The 27444-nt window shown below is 45.0% G+C and overlaps 1 protein-coding gene and 1 non-coding gene across 2 annotated transcripts; one reads left to right on the top strand and one right to left on the bottom strand.

The window, feature by feature from the left end:
• Positions 1-2300: 2300 nt before the first annotated feature.
• Positions 2301-2415, bottom strand: LOC122469666. The gene has a single exon (XR_006293562.1). It is a non-coding gene; the product is annotated as a U5 spliceosomal RNA (small nuclear RNA).
• Positions 2416-2420: 5 nt separating this feature from the next.
• HDC (histidine decarboxylase) lies at positions 2421-25752 on the top strand. Its single transcript, XM_043555447.1, has 12 exons — positions 2421-3186; positions 5385-5557; positions 9666-9779; positions 10715-10837; positions 13413-13547; positions 13812-13955; positions 14414-14480; positions 15310-15472; positions 15563-15653; positions 19693-19791; positions 24008-24109; positions 24240-25752. The coding sequence occupies exons 1-12, from the start codon at positions 3159-3161 to the stop codon at positions 24981-24983; spliced, it is 1983 nt and encodes a 660-aa protein (XP_043411382.1). The 5' UTR covers positions 2421-3158; the 3' UTR covers positions 24984-25752.
• Positions 25753-27444: the final 1692 nt, after the last annotated feature.

Here is a 27444-nt window from a genome sequence, read left to right on the forward strand (position 1 = left end):
TGATGGTTTCCTGTCTCACATTTAGGTCCTTTATCCATTTTGAGTTTATTTTTGTGAATGGTGTGAGAAAGTGGTCTAGTTTCAACCTTCTGCATGTTGCTGTCCAGTTCTCCCAGGACCATTTGTTAAAGAGGCTGTCTTTTTTCCATTGGATGTTCTTTCCTGCTTTGTCAAAGATGAGTTGGCCATACGTTTGTGGGTCTAGTTCTGGGGTCTCTATTCTATTCCATTGGTCTAACGTGTCTGTTTTTGTGCCAGGTGGTTGGTACTTTTTATGTGCTCAATAAACGTCAGCTATTATCACTGTCAATATTATTTTTCTACCCCTGGTCCTATAAAAGATTTATACTATTGGTCATATCACTGGAGTCCAAACCCACTAGACCATTTTTCCTCAAAGATCTTATGCTCCTCAGGCATACTTATTCTCCTCATCTGTTTTTTTAAATTTTTAATCAACAGCTTTTTGAGCTGTTCCCATACTATAAAATCCCCCATTTAAAATGAATAATTCAATGTTTTTAGCATATTTGCAGAGTTGTGTAACCATCAAAATAATCAATTTTAAAACATTTTTATCACCCCTTCCCCCTAAAAAACCCTATCCCCCGTAGCTGTCAACTTCGAACTCCTTCTCCCCTGCCCCAGCCCCTGGTAACCAGTAAGCTACTTTCTGTCTCTATAGATCTGACTCTTCTGGACATTTCATATAAATACAATATATGGTCCTTTGTGACTGGCTTCTTTCACTTAGCATGTTTTCAAGGCTCATCCATGTTGTAGCATGTATCAGTACTTCATTCCTTTTTATTGTGAAATAATATTTGTATGGACATACCACGTTTTATTTATCTATTTATCTGTTGATGGACATTTGGGTTGTTTCCATATTTTGGCAATTATGAGTAATGCTGCTATGAACATTCATGTATAAATTTTTGTGTGGACATAAATTTTCATTTTTCTTAACTGTATACCCCCTAGTGGAATTGGTGATTCATAAAGGAATTTTATGTGTAGGTTTTTGAAGAACCACTTGTTTTCCAAAATGGCTACGTTATTTTTACATTCCCACCAGCAATATATGAGGGTTCCAATTGCTCCACACCCTCACCAACATCTGTTATTATCTGTCTTTTTTCCTTCTTTTTCAAGTACCCTCTACATCCAAAATGGGGCTTGAACTCACCACCCTGAGATCAAGAGTCACACACTCTACTGACTGAGCAAGCCAGGAGTCCCATCTGTCTTTCTGATTATAGCCATCTTAGCAGGTGTAAATTTTTCAGTAGCAATTAACAACAACAACAAAAAAAACTTCTTATTTCAAAATAATTATAAATTCAGAAGAAGTTGCACAAATAGTACAGAGTCCATGAATCATTCTGTTACCAGTTTCTCCCAATGGAAAACATCTTACAAAACTTTAGTAAAACGTGAAAACTAGGGAATTGACATCAGTACAATTCTATTAATTAGGTCTGATTCAGATTTCACCAGATTTAAGATGCACTCTGTTATGAACTGCATGTTTCTGTCCCCCAGCCAAATTCATCATGTTGAAGTCCAACACCCAAAGTGATAGTATTAGGAGAAAATTAGGTTTAGATAACTTTCTGAAGGTGGAGCCTTCCTAATGGGATTAGCGTCTTATAAGAAGAGGAAGATACTAGTGCTCTCTTTCTCTATCATGTGAAGATACAGCAAGAGTGCAGCCATCTGCAAACCAGGGAGAGGGTTCTCATCAGACACAGAGTCGGCTGACACCATGCAAAGGGATTTGTCAAGGAGGCAGTTGGATAAAAGATTTTGGAGCTCAGAAACTGGGAGGGCCTCATGGTATAAATTTGATGCGAGCTTTAAACCTGTATGCGTGCCAACGTCCACAGCCTGATTGGAGGGGACAGACAGCACAGAGGTAGATGGGAGAGCAGGACAAGCCATTTCCTGGAAGCCCAGAGAGACTGTGCGCCTCAAGGACAAGGAAGTAGTATCTGTCTAATACCATCGAGAGGACAAGAAAGATGAAGACAGGAAACAAAACAAAACAAAACAAGTCTATTCTATTTGGCAATTTTTTTTAATGTTTATTCATTTTGAGAGAGAGAGAGAGAGAGAGAGAGAGAGAGAGAGAGAGAGAACATGAGCGGGGGAGGGGCAGAGACAGAGGGAGACACAGAATCCGAAGCAGGCAGGCTCCAGACTGAGCTGTCAGCACAGAGCCCAACGCCGGGCTAGAACTCACCAACTCACAGAACCGTGAGATCATGACCCCAGCCGAGGTCCGACGCTTAACTGACAGGCGCCCCTATGTGGCAATTTCGCAGCATTTGATCACCTTTCAAGCTTTACCTCTCCACAGAAATCTTTAGTAAATGGCAAAAGATTTATGCTATCTGAAGAGAAACCAGAGCGTGCATCTGATCGCTTTTCCCTCAGAAGTAAGCTCAGAGAGAGGCGCTGTTCTCCTGGCGGCAGAGGCGGCCTGCCCTTTCACACACACACGTGCAGACGCACGCACCCTGTCAAGTGCTAAAAGCCATGAACCTCTGGGTGAGGCTTCCATTTCTTTTCTTTTTGCCTCTCTGTGTTTTCTCGTCTCTCTGCAACGGTAAGTGTGTTATGTGGCAATTTAAAAAGCCCATCGCGTGAGATGATAATATATATCTGCGTGTCCCCAAGCGCCCTGCGGCCGGCCGGCCGGGTGGCCTGTCTGAGGGGTGCCCGTTCCTCCCTGCCCGCTGCTGACAGAGAAGCAGTAGCGGGAGGAATAACGCATAACTTGTGCGGCTTATTCTGCCTCCCCTCGGCTTTGTTCTGGGCTACCGGGCTGTGCTGTGTCCCAGGCGGGGGCTCTGTGGTGGGAATGGAGGGGCGGAAAGAACTGACGGGGACTGACGCGAGGGCCTGGGTTGCTAAGTGGCCTGTTTAATCTAGAAGCGCCTTTTATCCTGGATCTCTTGACCAGCCCTGGGTGGGGGGAGGAGGGGTGGAGTTAATGAGGCCTAGAGGAAGGGCCTCTGAAGGGTGGAGCCAAGGTGGAAGAAAGAACACTTTAAATAAAGGGCCCACACTGGCTGCCCAGGAGCCCATCCTCCACCTCCTCCGTGTCTGTCTGTGAGAAGGAGTCGCGGCCGGCCCGCAGCCCGAGGGACACGATGGAGCCCGAGCAGTACAGGCAGAGAGGTGAGCGACGGGCACCCTGATGCCGTGCAGCAGCTGGTGCTGGTGATCCGCCCTTAGGTTTTGGGGGTGTCATTTAACTGGAGCATCAGACTTGCCCTCTGCGAGCTGGCTTCCGCGCAGCTTTTTCCTGAGGAAAGAATGCAGGATGGGAAATTAAAACTTTTCTCAACCTGGCTTTCCCCCTGCCCCTCACATGCCCACTCTCCTCTCCGTCCACTCTCCCGTGTGTCGCGCTTTTCTGGTCCAGGGTCCCACAGACACAGGGTTCGGATTCCTGATCCGCGAAAGCGGAAAAGAATTCATATTCTGCAGTGGCAACAAAAATTTCCCCCAATATTCTGTCGTCGCTGCAAAAGCCTTTCTTTATATTCGTTTCTCTCGGCGTGGATGTGTCAGCACTGTTCTTTCATGTAGTCCCTCATTTCCTAAATGTTTAGTGAGCAGCTACTCTGTCTGGAGCCCTTGTGTGGTGAGAAGGAAGCCATGGTTAACCCGTTTTCAGGCGTGGCTGGCTAAGGGGAGCAGTGGACAGCTGCTAACCATTTTTCTCTCCGTAGCTTTTTCTGTCCTCATCCCCGCTGGTGGGTTATATCGTCTAAAATGTGTTTGCTGTAAGCTGTTGTCCCATGTGAAATGCAACTTTTCCTCTCTCTCCTCCACCCAGACGTAACTCACCTCAGCCTCTACCTGTCTGCCCGCGCTGGCTTACTCCATCGCTTCCCAAAAGTCGTCAGCAGGTTCCCGTAGACATGTATCCTGTGCGGAGAACACAAATACGTCTCCGCCCGCCCCTGCACAAGTGGCGGGCAAGGTCTAGTGCTCTCAGAGCTCTGCTGGGGTGCCACTACAGTCACAAGAGGCATCAGCTGTGGGAGGTTTGGAGGCGAGCACAAAGGGAAGAGAGGAGGGTGTCGAAATCCCTCTGTGTCTCCTTCACAGTTTTTTCTGGAGCTGGTCCTGCACATGAGAATTTTTGCAGAGCTGGTGCAGAGACAAGAAATAGGGGTCCCTCTCCTTTTCTCTGTTTTATTTTTTTCAGGGAGAGAAAAGCTTAAGGAGTACTAAGGAGGAATTTTAGATATTGAGAGAGACAGACAGACGGAGGGAGACAGACACAGAAAGGGAGAGAAGCAGAGAGAGAGAGAGAGAGAGAGAGAGAGAGACTTAGAGCAAGAGACAGAGGCACTGTCTGGGAGAAAAAGGAAACAATTTACAGTGGCTCCAGAGTATTTGAGTTGACTCTTTTTCTTCCTTTTTTATTTGTTCATATGTTTGACAATTTTTTTTTTTTGAGTATCTAAGAAATGCCCCAGGCATTGAAGTATTGGTGCAAACAGAGGGAGAGAAGTCGAGTGATTAAGACATGGTTTTGCATTTCCCCAAGACTTCAGGCTAGTGCCCCGTTCTCAGTCTGGGTGTGGTTGTGCTTTCAGGATTCCCTGAACCACAGAAATTATATACCATATTTTTTGTGTGTGCAAGCTCACCGTTTTCATCAGATTCTCAAAGAAGCCCATGAGTCCAAAAGTGAGGAATTACTGGTCCAATGGGAATAGTGAGCAAGCAGATTTTTCAGCTTGTATCAGAACATGGCATAGGAATTTAGGGTGTGTGTGTGTGTGTGTGTGTGTGTGTGTGTGTGTGTAACAATTTTTGGATAGCAAGAGTCACAGAGTTTCTACTAAACCTGCCAGTAGTGAATTAATTAGATGTTCTGTTTTTGAGAAGAAAAGAAAGGTAGGAGAGACAATCAAGATTGGTATAGATAATGGAAGAGGGAGGAAAAAAAAATATTTTACTTCGGTGCTAGAGTTTTACACTTCAAGATTTTCCGTCTTCTTCATTTGTTCACTTGCACACTCCCCCCACCATTCATTCATCCTCTTACTTATTTTTTCACTCTTTTTAAAAATTATTTATTTTAAGTAATCTCCACACCTGATGTGGGGCTTGAACCTACAACCCCGAGATCAGAAGTCACACACTGTGCTGACTGAGCCAGCCAGGCGTGCCACCCTCACTTATTTTCTTAAATTCTGAAGACAAGGCTGATGCTGGGGATCAGACCCTCTCCCCATCAGCCCATGAATCCATTTCCGTCTTCACCAAGTCTGTTGGCCGTGAGCCAAGGGGGTCAGGCATGAATTGGCCGGGCCCAGTCAGGGGACATGAGGCTGGTTTCTACTCCCCCCTTGTAGGAAAAGAGATGGTGGATTACATCTGCCAGTACCTGAGCACCGTGCGGGAGCGGCGGGTGACTCCAGACGTGCGTCCTGGTTACTTGCGAGCCCAGCTGCCTGACAGTGCTCCCGAGGAACCTGACAGCTGGGACAGCATCTTTGGGGATATTGAGCGAATCATCATGCCTGGGGTGAGATACAGTTGCCACAAAGATGATTCTGGGTTTTAGAGCAGAGGAGGTGGGGGGGGGGGGCAGTAGGCCTGAAGAGAGGCCTGCCTTGGGTAAGCCTGGGATGCCTGCCCCTTGTACACCAACACACAAGCCTGGCCTGTGGGCTGTAGAGGGCCAGGACTGTGACCGAAATTAGGTTTCTGATGCGAGGGCTGACCTGTATGCTGGGTAGGAGGCTGAGACCCCAGGGCCTGGCCTGACAGATGTGTGGAAATCTAATCGGATGAGATGAGAATGAAAATTGGGTCTGAGGGGAAGGCCGATGTGGATAGCATGACAGAGAGAGGAGGCTGGAGACAGTCCCTGAAGCCCCAGCTGGGAGAGTCAGGGACTCTCCTACAGAATGCTGTGACTCACTGAAGGGAGGGAAGGAGGCCCAGAATACACCTTCAGAGGGCACCCTGTCAGGGAGGGAGGCCCAGGATGCTGAGTGAGGCTGGAACCGTGTCGTTCCCTACCAAGGGGGATCTCGTGATTGAGGTGCTTTTCAAGAATAGGAAGGAGCTTTCCAGTGACAAAGAGCACAGGCTGGTGACAGCACTGGCAGGGCCAGGAAACAGACAGAGGCTGGCTGGTGCTTGAGCTGGAGCCCACCTCTGTGGGTTGTGAGCCATCCCTGGCCAGCAGGGGCGAGGAGCCGTGCCAAGATGCTTGTGTTAAGGTGTACCAGTCCCCTTCCCACAGAAGGGCTGCCTATACTGAGCTCCATGCCACATGCCAGGCACTGGATGAGCCCCATTACAGGCTAGGCTGTTTTATCCCACAGTGATCCTACAATCCCTGTTTTAGAAATGAGGAAACTGAGGCTCAGGGATATTCATTGTTTTCTCAAAGTTGCAGAATTCATGGCTGGCAGATCCAAGATTTTAGCCGAGGTCAGTCGTAGTCCAAAAGCTCTGCTCTTTCTCCTGTACTAGTATCCCTACTAGTGTGTGACAGAGTACTCCAGCCTGAGCCTGCACACCCAGGCACTGCCTTTCAGCAGCACCCCAACAAGCAGGCTGTCCTCACTCTGCCTGCTGGGGACACTGATGTCCTGAACCACACGTGTCTAGTCTCTTCCTTCCTTCCTTCTTTCCTTCCTTCTTTCCTTCCTTTCTTCCTTCCTTCCCTCCTTTCATGTTTGTTTATTTTTGAGAGGGAGAAAGAGAGTGCAGGAGGAGGGGCAAAGAGATTGGGAGACAGAGGATCTGAAGTGGGCTAGCTCTGCACTGTCAGCATAGAACCTGGTGCGGGGCTCAAACTCAACAAACCGGGAGATCATGACCTGACCCGAAGTTGTACGTTTAACAGACTGACCCACCCAGGGGCCCCTGAACCACATGTGTCTAGAGACTTTCTGAGGCTGACTTGAGATTTACAACCATCATCCTCTAAGAGATTTAGATGTGACAGAAATGTGCCTGGGCAGGGATGCTAAATTATTTAAACTCAGAATAAGTGTCTACAAACGTATTGGTTGGCAAGTTTGTACAAAGCCAAATACACAGCTCTGTCTGACCACTCAGCCTATTTCATAAGCATCTTTTGAAAATTTCCCTATCGTAAAGCTTTACCAAGGAAGCTAGCTCCCCGATAAGATTATCTCATGGATTTCATTCTGTAAAGTGTAATCTCCTGAGGGGCCAACTGTAGTTTCGTAGTGAGACTGAGAGCAACTGTCAGAAGAGGCGGAAGTGAGCTGATTTGTTTGATTGCAATTCCAGCAGTTGCTGGGGGTGTGTGGTCAAAGAGACTCACTTCTGGACCCAGAGGTCTGCCTGTTTTTGATAAGTGTTCCTCTAGCCTATCTTATCATATTTATCTTGCAAGGACAGATAATTGGCTCTTGATAGGGCCAGGGGATGGAAGCCCTTCTCTGGGGTTTCCAAAATACCGTCACTAAGGACACTGATAATGAGGGCCCCGTCTTCCATCTAATCTCACAGGCCGTACCAGCCTCTGAGAGATGGCGTGAAAGCAGTTGGCCCTTTGCTTTCTCATTCTGACCAGCCCCTCATTGAAGACTGGATTGATTTTTCTCTCCATGCCGTGACACAAACAATAACTGTCCTTCTGCTTTAGAAAAACTTCCTCTACTAGGGGCGCCTGGGTGGCTCAGTTGGTTAAGCGTCCAACTCCTGATTTTCGCTCAGGTCAGGATCTCATGGTTTGTGGGTTTGAGCCCTGTGTTGGGCTCTGTGCCAACATCACGGAGCTTGTTAGGGATTCTCTCTGTCTCTCCCTCTCTCTCTGCTCCTTCACAGCTTGAGCACATGCTTGTGTGCTCTCTCTCAAAATAAGTAAATAAACATTAAAAAAAAAAAAAAAAGAAAGAAAGGAAAACCTCTTCTCTTCATATGGGAGAGAAAGCAGCACAGTGGGAGCAGGCAGGACACCATCCTGCTTAGGAGCTTGGGCTGTGGGGTTAGACAGCCTTGGATTTCTGTCTTGGCACAGTTATCTGTGTCTGTGAGGTGGGTGTGATCACATGGATGCTGCTTCGCACTAGTCAGCCCTCATTCTCATCTGTAAAACAGGGGTAATGGTAGAATTTACCTCATAGGGGTCTTGTGAGGATTAAACAAGATAAAGCATGGAAAGGGGGAGATATTGTTAGGTAGAACACATTTTGTCTGGCAAAAATCGGAGGAAGAGGTCTGATTATTTGAGTCAAGTCAGGATAAATGATGTGTCTATTACCGTGTGACTAACTTACCATGAACATTAGTGCTTTTCATTTGGCAAATTTCTTCCTAGACCAATCCACATGATAGCCCCAGGAAACAAGATTTATTTTATGATGGGAAACTGAGGTCAAGAAAGGTATAGAGGACTATCTTGTTTTTATGGGGTCTGAATCACATATAAATTTTGAGATACCCTGTAAGAAAATAAAATTAAGTGTGGTTCTTGGAAAAGACCCATGCAAACATGGGACCATGGAGCTTAAGCTCCTTAGCTTCACAATAAACCTACAAACTCACACAGCTGGTTAGGGACAACGGAAAGACTGAAACCTGTGTCCTTGGACTTTAATCGTATGCTCCTCCTACCACCTGCACTGTCTAGGACACTACCCTTGCTAGTGAGGGATAAAAAGAATTTGTGCATACCAAATAGCTCGATGATACACTAAGATGTTGACTAATGAGTTCTCAGTAGGGTGGAACATCTATCTAGAATGAGAATGTTCCATGGGTTCAGGGAAAGGATCAAAGGGGGCTGGGAAACTGGGGAAGGGTTTGTGGAGGAAATGGGTATTCAGTACCTTTCTAAGAATTAACAGGTTTTGGAAGGTTCTGTCAGTATGGGAAGTGTCTTCCTGTCAGGGGACACAGTATTGCTCAAAAACATGAAATGAAAAGGGCATGTTCATAGAACAAGGAGATGAAGTCAGATTAGATAATCAATGAGTCTAATGTGGGGCCCTGTCTTTCCACCTGGCTCCTGCTTACATCTGGTTCTTCGACCTGATTGTGGGCTCAGGGGTTAACTTGGAGGTGGGGGTCCCATGCCCTTGGGCTGGCACTTCCCCTGCCCTTTTCTCTCCTTTCTTCATCCCCACTGGGAAGCTAAGGACAGCTTTGAATCTCTGCATCCTGATCCTCTGCAGGAGCTGTGTGCCCAGGGAGCTCAGCATCCATAGAACAAAGGGTGTTTTTTTTTTTTTTTTTTTCACAAGAAACTGGATGAGGCAGGTAGCCTATTCTTCTGGAGCTCATAGTCTCCTCTTCCTCTTTATTACCGGGCAGGGTGGCATGGGGGGCAAGCACTGGAGACTAATGTGCACACTATCCAGAATCCACAACCCTAATTACTATACCTGTTTTCATTTTGCATATTCCCTTCTGGTCTTTGCACAAATGCTCCACTGAGGAAGCAGCTTAGACTATGAGGAATATGGGTGGCAAGAACACCATGAGTCTGTTTTATTTTTACGGAGTTGTGTCATTTACTGGACTGTCTTAAAAGTGTCAGCCCATCTCTAGAGTGGGTGCTTCCCCCTGCCAGAGAGGGTGTCTGGTAGAGGAAAGCCTCCCAGATGAGCCTCCTGGTGCCACACATGTACGTGCTCTGCCTCCAGGTGGTACACTGGCAGAGCCCCCACATGCACGCCTACTACCCAGCTCTCACCTCGTGGCCATCACTGCTGGGAGATATGCTGGCCGATGCCATCAACTGCTTGGGATTCACCTGGGTGAGTAACGATGGCAGTAGCTCTAACCAGTGGCAACTGGCAGAAAGTGACATCCTGGGGCAGACATGTTTTGTCCTGATCTCTGAAGTGGGTTCCGAGTTAAATGTTAACAATGGCTACATTCTTTGGGCTTAAGCTCTATATAAATTACCTCATCTTATCCTTTAACCCTGTGGAATCATGAATAGTGACCCATTTTGTAGATGAAGAAATTGCGGCTTAAGTAACTCATCTCCCCAAGCTCACACAGCTCATAGAGGCAGAGATGAGATTTGGACCGAGATCCGGTTATTCCCACGGTTTGTGATCCTAACTAAGCACTTTGGTGCCTGTGGGTACAACTTTCCCTGTGTTCTTGTCTTTGAGGGGTGAGGGATATAGCCTCAGACTTCCCTTAATAACCCCCTAAGCACCAAACAGCTTTAAACTGTGCCAGAAGCCTCCTAGAACAGCTTTATATTTTAAGCCTGAAGGGTGTGTTGTAGGGAGGGAAGGCTGAGAGGAGTGAGGGGGGAGTGTTGATGTCTTTTCCAGGAACGAGTGCTTTCTTTCTTAGTCCTAAAACTTGTCCCTGGCCTTCAGAAAGCCACTTGGCTGGATATTTGGGAGACTAGGGAGGCCAAATGGAAGCAATCATTTTTAGGGCTGTTTCTCTATAGAGCTTTGGAGTTAGGAAAGACTCCACTTCACTGAGGGTGGCATCAATGCAAAGCCCTACATTCTCTTCCCTTTTTGGTTTGGTAAAGGATGGGGTGGGAATGGGGCCCAGGGACTGACATTGACCCCTTCTCCAGGGGGAAGATAGGTCAGGTTCTCACTGGTAGTGCAGGGATCCAGGGAGGGCCAGGGCAGAGACAGATGTGTTTCTGGGGCCGGTGTGGAGTTGCATTTGGTGTCCTGGAGCTGTCTGGATGAAGTTGCTTTCCCTCTTTCAGGCTTCCAGCCCTGCATGCACGGAGCTGGAGATGAACGTCATGGACTGGCTGGCAAAAATGCTGGGACTCCCAGAGCACTTCCTGCATCACCAACCTGGCAGCCAGGGAGGCGGCGTCTTGCAGGTGCCTCCATTGGCAAAGCTCCTCCCAGCTTGAGGGCTGACTAGTGAAAGATCAGCTGAACCCTTGCCCAGGCAATTCTCCTGTTCTCCGTGGAGGTTCCCCTATGTCATCTACTGCCCTACTATCGCTGCCACCGCTCTTGCCTTTACCATCATCACTGTCCTGATTGCCGCCAGTATCACTGATGCCACCACTGTCATGGCTGCCACCTCCACCACTAACACTGCTGCCGCCTCCACACTTCCTTTCTTTTTCCTTTGAAAAAGATTGAGAAATCAACACATTATCACATTTCCAGTATTGCTTGATTCAGGTTTCCTAGTTTATGAACTGACAACTCCCCTTCCTTGTCTTATTTAACACCTTATGGCCAATGGACAAAAAAAAAAAAAAAAAAAAAAAAAGGCAAGTAGAAACTTCTTTCCCTCCCTCCTGGGTCCAGGAGACCCTTGGTAGTAAGAAAAATTAATGACATAAATCGATTTATCTTATCATATAACCCTATCATTTGGATATCTGTCAGATGATAGTTCCTCAAATATTTCTTTTTTTGTCAAGAGCAATCAGCATAATGGAGCTTGCTGAGTGCCTCCCACAGACCATGCACATTGCTAGGTTCTTTCGCGTCTATAAACCTTGGATATTCAGGAGGGCTTGGTTCTGAGACCTTTGAGAACCCTCAGATTCTTTTTTCTTTAAAGCTATTTTTTAATGTTTATTTATTTTGAGAGAGAGAGAGAGAGATTGACAGAGAACATGAGCAGGGGAGGGTCAGAGAGAGAGGGAGAGAGAGAATCCCAGGCAGGTACCACAATATCAACGCAGAGCCCAATGCAGGGCTTGAACTCACGAACCATGAGGTCATGACCTGAGCTGAAATCAAGAGTCAGACACTTAAACGACTGAGCCACCCAGATGCTCCGAGAATTCTCAGATTCTTAAATTCCACTGTAGTATGTAATTTTCCTGCTTTTATATTCTATAAGACAGAGATGATAATAATTAATAATAATAACAATAATGTTTTCCTCACAGAGTGGATATGGACATTCAATGAGCTCTTCCTTAAAATAAAACCAGCCATGGTGCCCTGAGCTGAGAACCAGAAAGGTTGCTGGGCTCATTTGCTAGCTAAGTGACTCCCTCTCTCTCTCCAGTCTTGCAGCAAGATTAAAATCCTCACAAGGAAGACAAATTACTGCATGTTGTGGACCTTCTGTATTGTTTGCAAAAATAGTTACAGCTTCAGGTATTCTATCTGGGAGACATGCTAAATGTCTGCTGTACACGATCTTGCTTTTCATTTAATTATCTCAAGAACTCCGTAGGTAAATACTATCATCGCTAATTTTTGAGATAAGAGCCCTGAAACTCAGAGAGATTAAAAACTTGTCCCACTTGCTCAGCTGATAAGTAGAAGAGTGAGGATTCGACCCCCCGCCTGTCTAAATACAAACTCTGCTTTCTCCTGTATTCATCAGCCGTGTGAACTTGATTCCGTCCTGTAACATCTCTGAGCATTGCTATCCTCATCTGTAGACAGGAGTCACAATAACCTCAGAGAGGTTTTATAAGGAGCCGAAGGGACCACAGAAAGTTTTGTAAACTACAAATAGGAATGTAGACGGAAGGTGGCATTATTATTAGTATTACTATTCTGCTGACTCTCTTGTTGCAGAGTAATTTCCAGTTACTGAATATCTAATGGGATCTGATCTCTACCACTCCCCATGACACTGTCTGCCAGGCTTTTTAACAAGGAGCTATCAGATGTCGGTCACCTCAAGATTTCAAGAAGCAAAGGCACCAAAGACTGAGTGAATGAATGATGAGAAACCAAGATTTCTGTAAGGTTGCTGAGGGGGCACACAGGATTTCCATAATCGTGTGGCCAGAATGAAATCCTATTCAACCCTCATTTGGGTGATCAATCCTCCCACTCTGGGAGGCAGCCAGAGGGATGCTTTCCATTTTATAAATGGAAAAGAATCTTCCAGAGAGGCAATGTTAACCCAAGGTCACGAGAGCCATTGGCAACAGAATCAAGGCCGAAGTGACTAGCCTCTCACATAGGCCAGGACCTCTCTCTCTGGATTATGCCTTTAGAAACAAACTGTTGCCATTCCTAAGAAACTGAAAGTTCTTTATGTTCAGCAAGTTTTAAGTGGGGAGCAAACATATCTGTAAGCAAATTTGTACCTAGCTGAGGCTGAACATTCTCCTGTTGGTCTCTGTGGCCTCTGAATAAAGAGGTTGGTATTAGGTGAAAATGTGCTTTCATTACCTCCCTAGAAAATGAGAGGAGAGGGAGGTGTCCCAGGAGTGCACAAGGTGTTGTGAAGGGAGAATGTGGAATAGGCCTGAGAGTCAGGAGGAAGGACAGCCCCTTTGGCAGGAGCCCCTTCTTAGGAATGGCTATCACACACACACACACACACACACACACACACACACACACACACACACACTCACACACCACCACCACCACCACCACCACACCACACCTAGAAGCCTGGGGAATATGCCCAGAGAACTCAAGGAGAGGCTGCCACTGGTAATCCTTTTTCCACTACAGAGCACAGTCAGTGAGTCCACCTTGATTGCCTTGCTGGCAGCAAGGAAGAACAAAATCCTAGAAATGAAAGCTTCTGAACCTGGGGCAGACGAATCCTCCCTAAACGCCCGGCTCATTGCCTATGCCTCTGACCAGGTGAGTTGCCCAATACAGGCCAAACCTTGGGGTTAGGGCTTGGCTTCTGGAGTCTTAGCTCTTGAGTAATTTTTTTCTAGACATGAGTATGCTGGAGCTCAGGGCAGTGCAGGCCTTGGAGGTAGTCTCCAGGAACCGAAGGGGAAGACACACAAATGTTAGTTTTGATTTCTTTAGTCTGGCTTCAGCAGTATGTTTTTTGGCGGGGGGACAGGGGGCTGCTCATCCCAGGATGACACTGCTAACAGGTGTCCATGATCCTAGGCTCACTCATCAGTAGAAAAAGCTGGTTTGATTTCTCTTGTGAAGATGAAATTTCTGCCTGTGGATGACAACTTCTCACTCCGAGGGGAAGCTCTTCAGAAAGCCATCAAAGAGGACAAGGAGAGGGGCTTGGTGCCTGTCTTTGTAAGTCAGAATGTGTTCTAAGCTTAGAATTTTAGAACCTGGAGGTGAGGAGGGAGTATGGGCAGAATTCAGGCAAGTAACCTGCTGCAAAGAAAAGCAGAGATGTTGTCAAATACAATGTTTTTACAAATTATGAGTTATTGTTTGTTGGTGTGTTAGGAAATAAATTCTGTGGATCATAACCCGCATAAGAAAAAATAAGTAGAATAGAGACTATCTGTAGCCAGAGTATGTATTGTTTGGTGAGACTTTTATTTCAAATACACACATATATATGTACTAGATTGCTTTATAAAATATATTTCTCACTGTGGGTCTTGGTAAAGTGTAATGTGAAATACATACTGTTGAGGTGGGATGGGTGGGGTAGAGAATACCTGTGGTTAGAATCTTTGTTTCAGGCCAAATGTGTCACACGAGCCCACCCTCCCACGTTAACTTCCTTTATTTTCCTTCAGGTGTGTGCAACGCTGGGGACCACAGGGGTCTGTGCATTTGACTGCCTGTCAGAGCTGGGCCCCATCTGTAAGTGTCTGCCCTGTCTGGCTAGGAAAACAAGTAATGAACTTCAGAATGTTCCCTAGAGCAAGAACCCAAAACTAGCTCTGTGGAATGATCCTCCTTGGTCATTGCAGAGAGAGTAAGAAGAGCCACCACAGCTCACAAATGCCTTCTCCTAGGCAGTCAGGTCACAGCTTTTCCCAGTGGTGGGCGAGGGGTTAGAGAGCTGCCCCTCGACCCCTGCCCTGCATCCTGTCAGGAGACAACACTGGGAGGTCTCCAGGTTTTCTTGCCCTCTCAGTTGTATACTGAAATCTACTCAAAGTAAGCTATATGCAAAACCAAGGGTAAATGAGGCACAGTGAAATATTTTCTCTCCTAGGCTAAGGAAAGGAAAATGGTAGGCTAGGGGAAGCCATAGGAGAAGATTAAGGCAGAGAAGAGACCCAAAGAAGATTGTTTAAAGTCCCCAAGCAAGAAATCCACTAGGAAAGAGAGACGTCCCCTCTCTAAAGTTGGTGTTAGATGCGTTAACATTTGGGCTGGTGGGAAGTTAGTTTCTGTGCCAGGAACTTCTAGGTTGATGCCAAGAAGATGTCAACCCTCTGGTCAGTTAGAAAGAAAGGCCAGGTATGGCTCTGTGGACTTTCCCTTTAGGAGGCTCCACTCCCATTGATGTGCCCCCCTGCTCCCTTCTCCACATCCTCCAGCCATAGTGGACCATCCCTTCTTGTCTTCTCTTGAAGCCCATCAGCCACTGCACAGGGAGAGAGATGCCTTTGAGCTGGCTGGTGGTAACCCCTACTCCCACCCCCAGTCCTGCCTCCCAGCCGGGTGACATTTGCTTCCCCAGGTGCCAGTGAGGGGCTGTGGCTCCACATCGATGCTGCCTACGCAGGTACTGCCTTCCTGTGCCCCGAGTTCCGGGGGTTTCTGAAGGGCATCGAGTATGCCGATTCCTTCACCTTTAATCCTTCCAAGTGGATGATGGTGCACTTTGACTGTACTGGGTTCTGGTGAGTGTGACAGCCAAGCTTCTAGCCCATGGGCAAGCCTTGCTTCCTCTGCAGAGGCCTCAGCCACTAATCCCATTTGGAAACCCACAGGGTCAAGGACAAGTACAAGCTGCAGCAGACCTTCAGCGTGAACCCCATCTACCTCAGGCATGCCAACTCGGGCATGGCCACTGACTTCATGGTGAGTGGCCAGGAATGGTGGCCTCTGAGATGGAAACTGGCTGCACCTGGCCCCAGAGGCTCTTTTTAATGTTGGCTCCTGTCTGAAATTAGCACACTGTGAGCCCATCCCATAATATACTGCTGTATGCCTTTGGTTTCTAAGTATATGCAATGAAACCCAGAAAATTGTTAAAAAGCCTAGAAAATGAGACCAACATCTGAGGCAGTATGCACATTTCCTGAGTATGTGTGGCATTCCTTAATTCCCAGAAATGTCTTTTCTATCATGAGTGGATCAGTTCCCTTCTGTCTCCATCTTGGATAATCTTTTCTGCTTACTGCCCAGCATTGGGGAAGGGTGGAGAGTTTCCTTGGGTAGGGAAAGAGGATCCTTGCTTAAATCGCTTTTATCTCTTGTCCCCTCAGAGACAAGGTGGGAGGCTCCATGGGAGGTGATGGGGCACAGGGACCAAACTTCTTGAGCTTCTGGACACCTCTGAGCAGTCCTGGCCATCCCAACTAGCTGTACCTTGCTCGGTCTCTTGAACCTGCCCACAGTTTCAGCCTGTACTGACTCTTGTGGAAACAATCTTTTCAGATTTACTCCTCAGTTTGAAGACAAGCCTTTCCTTTAATTGTAGGGAAGACAAGAGATGTAAACCAGTTATATATCCGTGGCCAACGGGAGGCAGCAGAGCAGAGAGAGATGAGCTTGGTTTGAAATGCCATGCCAGCAGTGGGCCTTTGAGAAACTTAACGGCCCTCTCTGAGCTGTGGCTTCCTCATCTGTAAAATGGGCACACTGGCATGGATTTGATACGGTATCATGAGGCTGCAATGGGAATGTACATGTAGATCACTTAACACAGTACTGGGAATGTGCCAAATGCTCAATAAACGGTAGGGCTAATATTCCTAGAAACTCTTAAGCTGTAGAGATTTGCTATAGCAAAATGGCTAAGCATTTAGGTGCTAAATGGTGATGGCCTGTGTTCCTCCTTATTCCTCCTTGTTCCTCCATTTGTTAACTTGTGTGGCCTTAGTCAAATGACTTAACTTCTCTCTCTGGGTTTCCTTATCTATAAAATGAGGATGATGATAATATTGGCTTCTTAGGCTTGTTGTGAGGATTAAATGAATTAATGCAGTGAGGCGGAGAGAGCAATGCCTGATGTCTGTGAGATTTAGTTTGTAGAGAGATGGTTCTGTCTTGTCTCCTTGGGCAGCTGAGATGTGTTGCCCATTTAGTCCTAAATTAATAGCTCTGTCATCTCTTGATTTTTATTGGTTATTCTCCCTCAGGCCAGTTTACACTTCCTTTAGATTTTTGAGACTGTTGATTGCCATTGCAGGTAGTAAGCTTACAGACCCTGTAGAAGTTGATAAAAATAGACAAATAATGGTTCTTTCATCTCCATTGCCCTGTCTGGTAGGTTTTCAGAAAATTTTAATTAAAAAAAATTTTTTCCCGCCAGCATCCTAAGGGGCAGGTATCTTTAAGGGTAATTCTAAGTTGTTTCTTTCTTGAGTGTGAAATGGTGCCCATCCTCCTATAAGTGAATCTGGATCATAATTGTAGAGTATTATCTTACCTCGGCCCACTTTGGATCTCGTGTTACTTTTTTTGTTTTGTTTTGTCTGTTTGTTCACACCAGTATCTCAAGATGTTCCTGTGGTTCATTCCCATCAGTTTGGAGATTTAATGGTGCTCTCTCTCTTCCAGATAACTTATAAAAATATTGAATTAAACTTTTCTTAGCACTGGTTATTTATATTTCTTAGCCTTATTGTTTATATTTCTACATCCAGAAGGTATTGTTATATCCTTTTCCTTCCCCCACCTCTAACTGTATGGATTTAATTTTCAAGTCTCAAAGAAAGTCCTAGAAAATTGAAGCTTCTGTTTGTTGTGATCCTGGGAGTCTTCACTGCTGTTCTGACCCAAACTCCTTTTCACTCAGGTTGCTGTAGCTTTAAATTGAAGGCCAGCCATGTTTGAGATAAGCCAGAAACAGAGCACCTTCCTGGGAGAGAAGACTTAGGGACTTCATCCTTAGGCCCTGGCACCACCTAAAATTAGGGCTAGATTTTCTGACATCCAGCTCCCACTAGTGGATGGGGCATTATCTTCCTTTGGCAGGGGAGACCTGCAAAACCTTGCAAGGACACAGAGGAGGCTTGGGGATGTCTCGAGTTCAAGAAGATCCATGTCATTCTTTGTAAGTCCAAATTTCCTGCTCTAACAGAAAATATCAGCTAGAACCACCCTGCTGGGTCAGCATGGATTGGGTTTGGAATAATGGCCAGAGGAAAAACTGGGTATACGAAAGAGTATGAAGAAATAAAAAATAAAATAATCTCTGCCTCTCATTAAAAATTATTATTATTATTATTATTTTAACACTTATTTATTTTTGAGAGACAGAACGTGAATGGGGGAGGGGTAGAGAGGGAGACACACAGAATCCAAAGCAGGCTCCAGGCTCTGAGCTGTCAGCAGAGAGCCCGACGTGGGTCTCGACCCCAAGAACTGGGAGATCATGACCTGAGCCGAAGTTGGATGCTCAACCAATGGAGACATCCAGGCACCCCTCTGCCTCTCATTTTAATTTACTGGTGAGATAAAGCAGTCAATTGGCCATAACAATTTGAGAAACAATATTTTTAGAGAAGGCTCCTATTATCCATTCATTATTCTCCTAGAGTGTTTATCTAACAAGGGGTATAGAGTTGACTGCTTTCTCTGTCACAGAAATTTTGTCCTGTGTCCAGGTTTTGATGCCCTTTTCTGGTGAATGAGTCCCCAAGCCAGTCCTCACCACTAGAATGTTTTGCTTAAAAAACAAAAGGCTTAGTATTTGATGTAGGAGAACCTTGTCCATCAACAAAGGGGGAATGTCCCCAAAGGGAGCGTGCCGGGTCAGGAAATAAGGGTGAACGGTGAAGGGGAGTACAGTTTTGAGGATTTGGCAATCCTGTGGATGAGTAGATAAATACTCAGTGGGACAAATATTTATTTTTAGTCAACAGAAATTATGGTGAAGTATTCTGACATTTACTTTCTGACCATCGGAGGAAGAGGTCATTAGAAACCACCTTACTCATCAGGTTAACTTCCAATGTTTTCCAAATCCATTGGTCTGTTTTCAGATCTGCGAAATCAGTTTGAAATTGGTTTGGTAATGTTTAGATCTCTGGTGCCACCCGAACCTTGAACTTTGAGCTCTGTTGACTTGGTCACCAGGAACAAAGGGTCAATTTTGGTTAAACAGAGGCCAAAATGTGGATGTTCATTTCAAATCTGAAAGCTGGAGTGATGCCTCTTGTGGGCACAAGCGTGTCACAGGATGAAGTCAGGACAAGACAGAGAGGTTAAACACTGATTATCTTGGTCCTAGGCAGAAATCCTGCTGTGATTTGTAGCTCACGTTTTTATCATCTAAAAAGCCAACACTTGCTGACAACTTCCTGTGAGGCTCTTTGCATTGGTTCTTTTCCTGCCTTCGGAAGTGCTGTCCATTCTCTGTCTCACCAGGAGCCAGTGAGGCAGCAATGCCCAAGGTCACAGATAGTAACTGGCAGAGCTGGAGGAGAAACCCAGGTCTGTGGGGCTCTTGCATCCCAACTCTTGACCACTATACTTTACATTTTACAGGGGGGAATAGAAATAGAACTTTATTCTCTGCACTTCAAGAAACTTAGGTTCTTTTAGAGAAAACATGTATTGCCCCTATCTTGAATTTCAGCCTGAGATGAAATGTTTAAAGCAGCGTTTGAAGCAAAATGCCTTCTCCTTTGTTCAGGGCCATGGGCTTGGTTTCCACTTGTCTTGCTCTTGGACAAGGGTAACTAGTGGCCACCTTCACCATGACTTGGTCACATGACAGGGCAGCCTTGGGATAATTTGCCTTAGCTTCTCCTTAGCAACAGCTTTGGGAGTCATGGTGACACTTTCTGTCCCTGGAGGTCTGGGCAGACAGGGGATGATAAAGCTGAGGAGTGCATGAGGGAGCAGTGCCCTTGCCTCTAACCATGAGCACTGTGTTCCTTTGTTCTAGCACTGGCAGATCCCCCTGAGCCGGCGGTTTCGTTCTATTAAACTCTGGTTCGTGATTCGGTCCTTGGGGGTGAAGAATCTTCAAGCACACGTCAGACATGTATGTAGTCTTGCTATGTGTCCTCATGGGGAGGAAGGCTGGTTTCTGCCCAGAGGACCTGTGGTGTTGGCTCAGGTGTCTGAGCCTGTTCTTGGACTCCTGGGACTTGATTATTTAGGGTAGCCATTTCTTAGTTAGAGGGACACTGAGCAGAACATGACACCAAGGGCTATCTGCTGTCTCCCCTTGAATAAGTGTCTCATTATTCCTTCTGCTATCATCAAGCACCTGGGAGTGATGCTCCCAGTGCTTGGTTTGCAGAGAGAGAAAGAGAAAATAAATCACAGGGCAGCTAGTGTGTCTGCGGTAGGAGTATATCCTTTTAAGAATTTTCCGATTATCACGGCAGTCTGAAAATTTGAGTCCCTATTATGGTTACACCTGAGACATGGCTCTTCTGGCTGTGAGAGGTAGACCTACCAAGTCTGGAACAAACATCTCTGCATCGTGTCAGTAGGTATTTACTGAAAGTCTATTTGGTACAATTTATTTTGACTCAATTCGACAACAGCAACAAAAAAATCATTGTGCTGGAAACAAGACCCAGAGGTGAGACAGGCATTGTCTCTCTGTCATATTCTTCATGAAAGAGGTGGGACTTCACTGAGAACTTTGGCCAGCAGTGTTTTTCTCTCATTTCTCTGAGTGCCTATGAGTAAGACAAAGCCATTGGTAAAAGCCACGGCATTAGATAAATCCAAAGACATTGTCCTTTATTACTCTGTCCATCTACCTTTCCTTTAGGAATTCCGTCTTCATTAAGTAAACACAAAACCAAATAAGATGGTTGAAGCAGTAACAAAGACTGGTTTACTGTTGGTAATTTTACATTTGTAATAAACGTCAAGGTATTTGTCAACTGGACATTTATCAATGAGTAACTGTCACCTAGGATATTGAGGGATGTTAGGCACTTTGTACTCTAAATCCTCCAGACCCATGATTGGAGGTAGTGGCTGAGGAATGAAGACGGTGGAGGTTACAAGGCATCAGGAAAACTCTTAGGACTGGGTATTCAATGTGTAGGTGCTGGTCAACTCCCCTGATGCTCCTCTTACAAGTCAAAGCTCTGAATTCCCATCAGCTCCCCCACACTCCTAGGCCTGGCTTTCAAGGACCTGGTTATCAGCCTTTATTTTTGCTCAGGCTTCTCAATGACCCATTTCAGCTGTATCCTCAGCCTGCCTCTGCACCTTCACCTTCACTTTGCCCTCCTGGATTGCTCTCTCTTCTCCATATGTTATTAATGGTTTAGGTTCCATTTCTCCCAGGAGCTTTCCTGACTATTCCATCTGTCCCAGTCACTGCTTCCTTGTCATTCCTAAGATCACCTATTCAAGCTCACTTACAAAACTGGGCTCAAAGATTACCAATGTCCCACAACAGTAAGAGGTGGAACTAAAACAGAGTTGTTTGATGTGAGTTAATTTTATTTCTTCAAGTTGACTGTGCTCACAATTATGACTTGCATAGCATCTTAAATTTTAAAAATACCTTATAGTGTTTTATTAGATTCTTACAACAATGCTTGGGGTGGTCACCCAGACTGGCCCCATACTTCCCTGCTCAAGAGTGGAAGGTCTTCTCTCTTCAAAATTTTGGGCTATCTTCTACTATGTGAGCTCTTGAAGGTTATAGAAAACCAAGTTGTGTATCCCTCTGTAATACAGTAATGCTTTAGAAAATGGAATCTGGGTTTGGTGTTTTAGTTCTACCTACTATTTGGTGATCTTAGACAATTTACTTAAACTTTCTGTGTTTGGCTTTCTAATTTATAAAATGGGAAATGGTAATACCTCTCTCAGTGGTTTATGGTGATGATTAAATGAGATATACATATACAGACCTTATTTATAGTACAGGGCCTAATGCTCAGCTAACTGTCCATGAATATTTTTTTCTTCCCTTCCTCCTCCTTCTCCTACTTCCTCTTCCTTCTCTCCCTTCCTCCTCCATTTCCCCCTTCTTCTAATGACAACATATCATTGTCGTCATCATCATCATCATCATCACCAATCATTTATTGTCACCTAGAATTGGGATTAGTAAAGTTTTTCTGTAAAAGACAGACACTAAATATTTTTGGCCTTGTAGGCCATACTGTTTCTGTTGCAACTACTCAACTCTGCCATTTTAGCCCAAAAGCCACCATAGACAATACATAAACAAAGGGGCATGGCTATGTTTCAGCAAAGCTTTATTTACAAAAACAGGTTGGGGGGTGCTGTATTTGGCCTGGGACTATAGTTTGCCCACCCTTGACCTAGAGTGGTTCAGGGCACTGGGAGCAGCAGGTTTTTTATTCATCCATAAAGGTGGTTTCTGGTGGCAGGGATGCTGTGTGGTTTCCCTTTTCCCTTGGCCCCTGTTTCTACCTTGTTGCAAACAGCTTATGTTGTAGGAAGCAGCAGAGCATGGTGGGAGGAGCATGTGCTTGGTGACCAGGAGACCTGCATTCTGCCACTTGTACCTTGGGGAAGTCACTTTCTCTCAGCCCCTCCTAGGAAAATGAAGAGGTTGGACAAAGATGACTTCTGGGTCTCTTTGCTCAAAAGTGTCAGCTTCATGGTCCTTACCTAGCCTGACTCTAGGTCTGTACCTGAGATGTCTTTTTTTTAAATTTTTTTTTTCAACTTTTATTTATTTTTGGGACAGAGAGAGAGAGAGAGAGAGCATGAACGGGGGAGGGGCAGAGAGAGAGGGAGACACAGAATCGGAAACAGGCTCCAGGCTCTGAGCCATCAGCCCAGAGCCTGACACGGGGCTCAAACTCACAGACCGCGAGATCGTGACCTGGCTGAAGTCGGATGCTTAACCGACTGCGCCACCCAGGCGCCCCAGTACCTGAGATGTCTTAATGGCACTCATGTAGAGTTAAGAAACATTTACTTGGAAAGATCAAAATTGGTAGGACAGGTGGAGGGAAGTTGGCCTGGAGGGGAAGGAGATATGGGGAGAATCCTGGCGAAATTAGAACATGAATTGCAAAAGTATAAAATAGTTAGAAAACATTTAGAAGGGTGCCTTCTCTCAGAGCTTTAGGACTTGAAAATGAAAAGTTCTTGGGCAGTGATTGGAGACCATTTTAAATAGACTACACAGTGGTCTCTCCCAGAAAGAAAGGGGTCTGGATGAGGTTTGCAGCAACTTGCTTCAACGTGGTCAAAGATGTGCTTAGCTGAATTTTTTGAGTTCTCTTGAAATCAAGTATCAAGTCCGAAAACGAGGTGATTCAATGAGAACCAGGTGATAGCAATTACTTAGCAAATATTTTATTGAGATCCTTCCAGATGCTTGAAGAAATTTTTTTAAAATGAAAGAAAAGTTAAGACCTGCCCTTGTTTGGTTAATAATCCTAGGTTAAAAAAAGAAAAGGAAACTTAAAAAAAAATGACATAAATTTCAATGAAAGGTTAATATGGTACAAAGCTTTCCATTTTTTTTATTGTGGTAAAATATACATAACATAAAAATTTCACTTTAACCATTTTTAAGTGTACAATTCAGTAACATTAAGTACACACACAATGTGTGCAACCATCATTACTATTTCTAGAACTTCTTCCATCATCTCAAATAGAAATTCTATACTTGATAAATTGGTTCAGTTTTCTGTGACGTATGTGGGGAGGATATGTAAAAATATGTACCCTGTGTAATATAAAAAAAAAAAAGTGGGGGAAATGAAATAGCATTTGAGGTATAAGATTTGAAAAGGTTTGAGAGGTGAGGGAAAGATGTAGGCTTAGGATGAGGGCACAGCTGTTGACAGCCCCATGGTGCCTCTACATACCGTAAAAACAAGGATGTCTTCCTTTGGGCAGATGCAGCTGGTACACGAGGTATGTGGCTGGGAATGCAGAGAACAGGTTGGGTTTTTGCCCTCGCTTGCCACCTCAACCAGTCAAAAAGCTGTGAAACCAAGATATGAGGCCAGATTGCATTGATGCCTTCTTGTTCTGGGGGCGAGTTGAAAAAGAGCCCTCAGAAGTGATTTCTTGAGATGAATCTGATGTGACAAGTAATAGGGAACCATTGGAGGTTTTCTAGCTTGGACTATAAACAAAATCAAATGGAGAAGAAACTCAGGCAGAAGACTTTCACAACTCTGCAGTTCAAAGGTGTCACTGGTGTAAACCCATTTAGCAGAATGAAAGTTTATGCGGAACTGTCCCTTGTCTGATTATTAAACTCTGTTCTCTACTTATACTTCTAGGGAACTGAAATGGCAAAATATTTTGAATCTCTGGTCAGAAATGACCCTTTCTTTGAAATTCCTGCCAAGAGGCACCTTGGCCTGGTGGTTTTTCGTCTAAAGGTAATGCCATCTTCTATGGCTTATGATTAATAGTATTGGCTGGTTAGCCTCTTAGAAATATAAATGTGGGCTTCTGGGGATGCTTATTGGGGATGTAATATAGACTTCACTTTCTTTATTTTTCAAACAGGGTCCTAATTGTCTCACAGAAAGTGTATTAAAGGAATTAGCTAGAGATGGTCGTCTCTTCCTCATTCCGGCCACTATCCAGGACAAACTGATTATTCGTTTCACTGTGACATCCCAGTTCACCACCAGAGATGACATCCTGAGAGACTGGAATCTCATTCGAGATGCTGCCACTCTTATCATGAGTCAGCACTGTACTTCCCAACCTAGCCCTCAGGTTGGGAACCTCATCTCCCAAACCATGGGACCCAGAGCCTTGGCCAATGGGATGTCCCTTCAGTCTGTCAATGGGGCCGGATATGACCCAGCCCAGGCCAGGAAGATCATCAAGCAGCCTCAACATGTGGAAGCCAGTCCTGTGAGAAAGGAAGACAGCTGCCATCTTGAAACCCTGCTGGACCCACTTGACGACGACTGCTTTTCAGAAGAGGCCCCGGATGTCACCAAGCACAAGCTGTCCTCCTTCCTGTTCAATTATTTGTCCGTGCAAAATAAGAAGAAGGCAGTGCGTTCCTTCAGTTGCAACAGCATGCCTGTGAGTGCTCAGAAGTCACTGCCCACAGATGGCTCTGTGAAGGGCTCTTCTAGGGCCAGAATCTTCTCTAGGTTTCCAGAAGAAATGATGATGCTAAAGAAAAGTGCCTTCAAAAAACTAATCAAGTTTTACAGTGTCCCCAGCTTTCCCGAATGCAGCTCTCAGTGTGGGCTCCAGTTGCCCTGTTGCCCTCTGCAGGCAATGGTTTAGATCAGGGTTTTTGGCCAGAACCCAAGAATGTGTTTCAGGGAGTCTCTGAACTCCTCAAAATTGTGTGCTGAATTTGTGTGCTTATTATGTGTATGTGCATTCTTCTTAAGAGAGCCTATAATTTTATCAGATTCTCACAGAGTTTCATGACCCACAACAGGATACAAATGGGGAGTTTAAGCCAGCGTGGTACAGAATGTTCTAGCAGTCTGGTCAGAGAGAAAGGACCCAAGGTAGTGTACTGACAGGCAGCTTCTGTGGTTCAGCTTGTGATATGAAATATAACATAGAAATAAATTGTACTTGTCTTTAAAAAAAATATCCTGTGTGACTTAATTGACCATTGAAACATTGATTAATTAATAAGAGATTATCCTGGAGCCTAAATGCATGTACTTATGGATTCTACTTTGCAGGATGCTAAAGATTTGGATTTAACTGTGAAAAAATGACTTTGGAGGAGCCCTTGGTATGAAGAAGGCAGGCAGTTTGAGTCAGGCACTGTGACTTCCAGTTGACAAATGAGGAAACTAAGGCTCTGGGTCACAAAAGCTTGTAAGTGGGGAAAGCCAGGTCTCCTTGTCTTCAATAATGCCCATGCCATTTCCACCATACTGTGCTGTCCAGGCTCGTACTTGATCAGAAGCTCCCAGTCTAGCAGGCCCCCGGTCCTTCAGTACATTTAAACGTTCCCTCTGTAGGTTTGGAATTTGTACATTTTCTCTTGTTCTGGACGCTGTAGTCAAATAAAAGTTGTGCTCACAGGCAACCTGACTATGGTTAATTTATATGCCAAGAACCATTTTCTTTCCATATGAGATAGCTCTGAAATTGGTTATTTTAACAGCATAAATGGTAAACAAACAAAGCTGGATACTAGTTAAAGTGGTAAGGACAGATTTTAATCTGTAATATGCTATTGCAATAGGGAAAAGAGTCCAAGATAAACTGGACTCAACTTTGATTTATACAGAGGTGACTGGGCATTTTAAAGGGAGAATGAGGGGTAGAGAAGGAGGCAAGTAGGGAGTTGGTAGAGTCAGGAAACTGAAAAATGACAAAAGGCAAGAAGACAGCATTGGTTCATGTGAAATCCATCTGGGTTTGCTAACTGGTATGCATTGAAGTTAGACTCCTACCCTCCCACAGAGGCTGGGAGACAGAGGCCCATCTTGGCCTTGTGGCCAAGGTCGACAAGATGGCTTGGAGGAACCTGGCAGGAGTCTGGTCAAGGAGATGGTCTTTGTCAAGAGTGCAGTTTCATGTTGACATTTCCTTCCAGTGATCATTCTAGTCGCTTTCCTTGAAGGTCTGACCTGACTTCCTAAATAGAGGCTTGGAAAACTCTATCACTCTAGTGCTCATCTCATCTCTTGGTCCAGAGCAGGCACCCACTAAATGCCTATTGAGTGGATGTGCAAATGAGTAACACATTAACAAATCATCTGTTAGGTAGGTCACTGCACTTGGTTAATCTTATTCATTTTTATAGTGATTCTCATTAGCTTCCATTTCAGATGCTGACATTTCTTAGTTTTATCCCCAAATTATTTGGGAGCCTATAGCATCCTATCTATGCACTATGTTTCCAAACAATACATTTAAAATCAGACCTGTTGAATGATTTACACGGGTATCAGCTTATATTTTTAAAAAATATCCATTTGTACCTGATGATTTGTGCAGGTATGTCTACAGCCACAATTCGTGACCCTTTTAAAAGAGAAAAATTAGTATGTAAAATTGATGATCTGTCATGGGCTTACTTTTATGCACACACATGCGAACCCAGGTATTGAGGATATTGTCCTGGTGTCTCTATCCGTCAGAGTGGACCTGTGGTTCCTGGCCAGAATCACAGAGGTTTGGAGGAAGTGGAGGCTGAGGAAGCCATCAGGATGTGAGAGAGAGTTTCTGAGTTTCTAACTGGAAAATGTAAAATGTGGCTTTAAAGGTGGTCAGGCTCCAGTAGGCTCTGGTTACAGGCACACTAATGTTCTGGCTAACAGTGTAAGTGCTGGTGTCTCATCTGAGAACATGCCCTTTGAGATAACCTCTGCTTACCACCAGATCCACTGTAACACGATCACAAGTGACACAACTGCACAACGTGATACGTCCGAAAACAGAAGTCATGCTCTTTCCCATCACTTGGGTTCAATTCTCGCTGGGAGATCAATATAGCGAAGGCAGAGATACTTACAATTTTGCAAACATTCTTAAGTGCTAACTCATAAACAACAATGTTCTAAATTATTGGCAAAATTCGCAAAGACACAAGGGTATCCAGAGTTTTCCTGAGGCCATGCTCAAGTCCCTTACACATATTAAGCACTCAGAAATGGTCATTGGGCATAAAGAGTGGGGGCAGGGATTCAGGTCATGAATCTTCTTGGTAGTCACTTGAAAGAATGAGAGTTTAAAAAATACTTCTAGTACTGTGTGGGGGGTGAGAGCGGCA

The sequence above is a fragment of the Prionailurus bengalensis genome, chromosome B3 (assembly GCF_016509475.1).
Source record: "Prionailurus bengalensis isolate Pbe53 chromosome B3, Fcat_Pben_1.1_paternal_pri, whole genome shotgun sequence".
Lineage (NCBI taxonomy): Eukaryota > Metazoa > Chordata > Mammalia > Carnivora > Felidae > Prionailurus > Prionailurus bengalensis.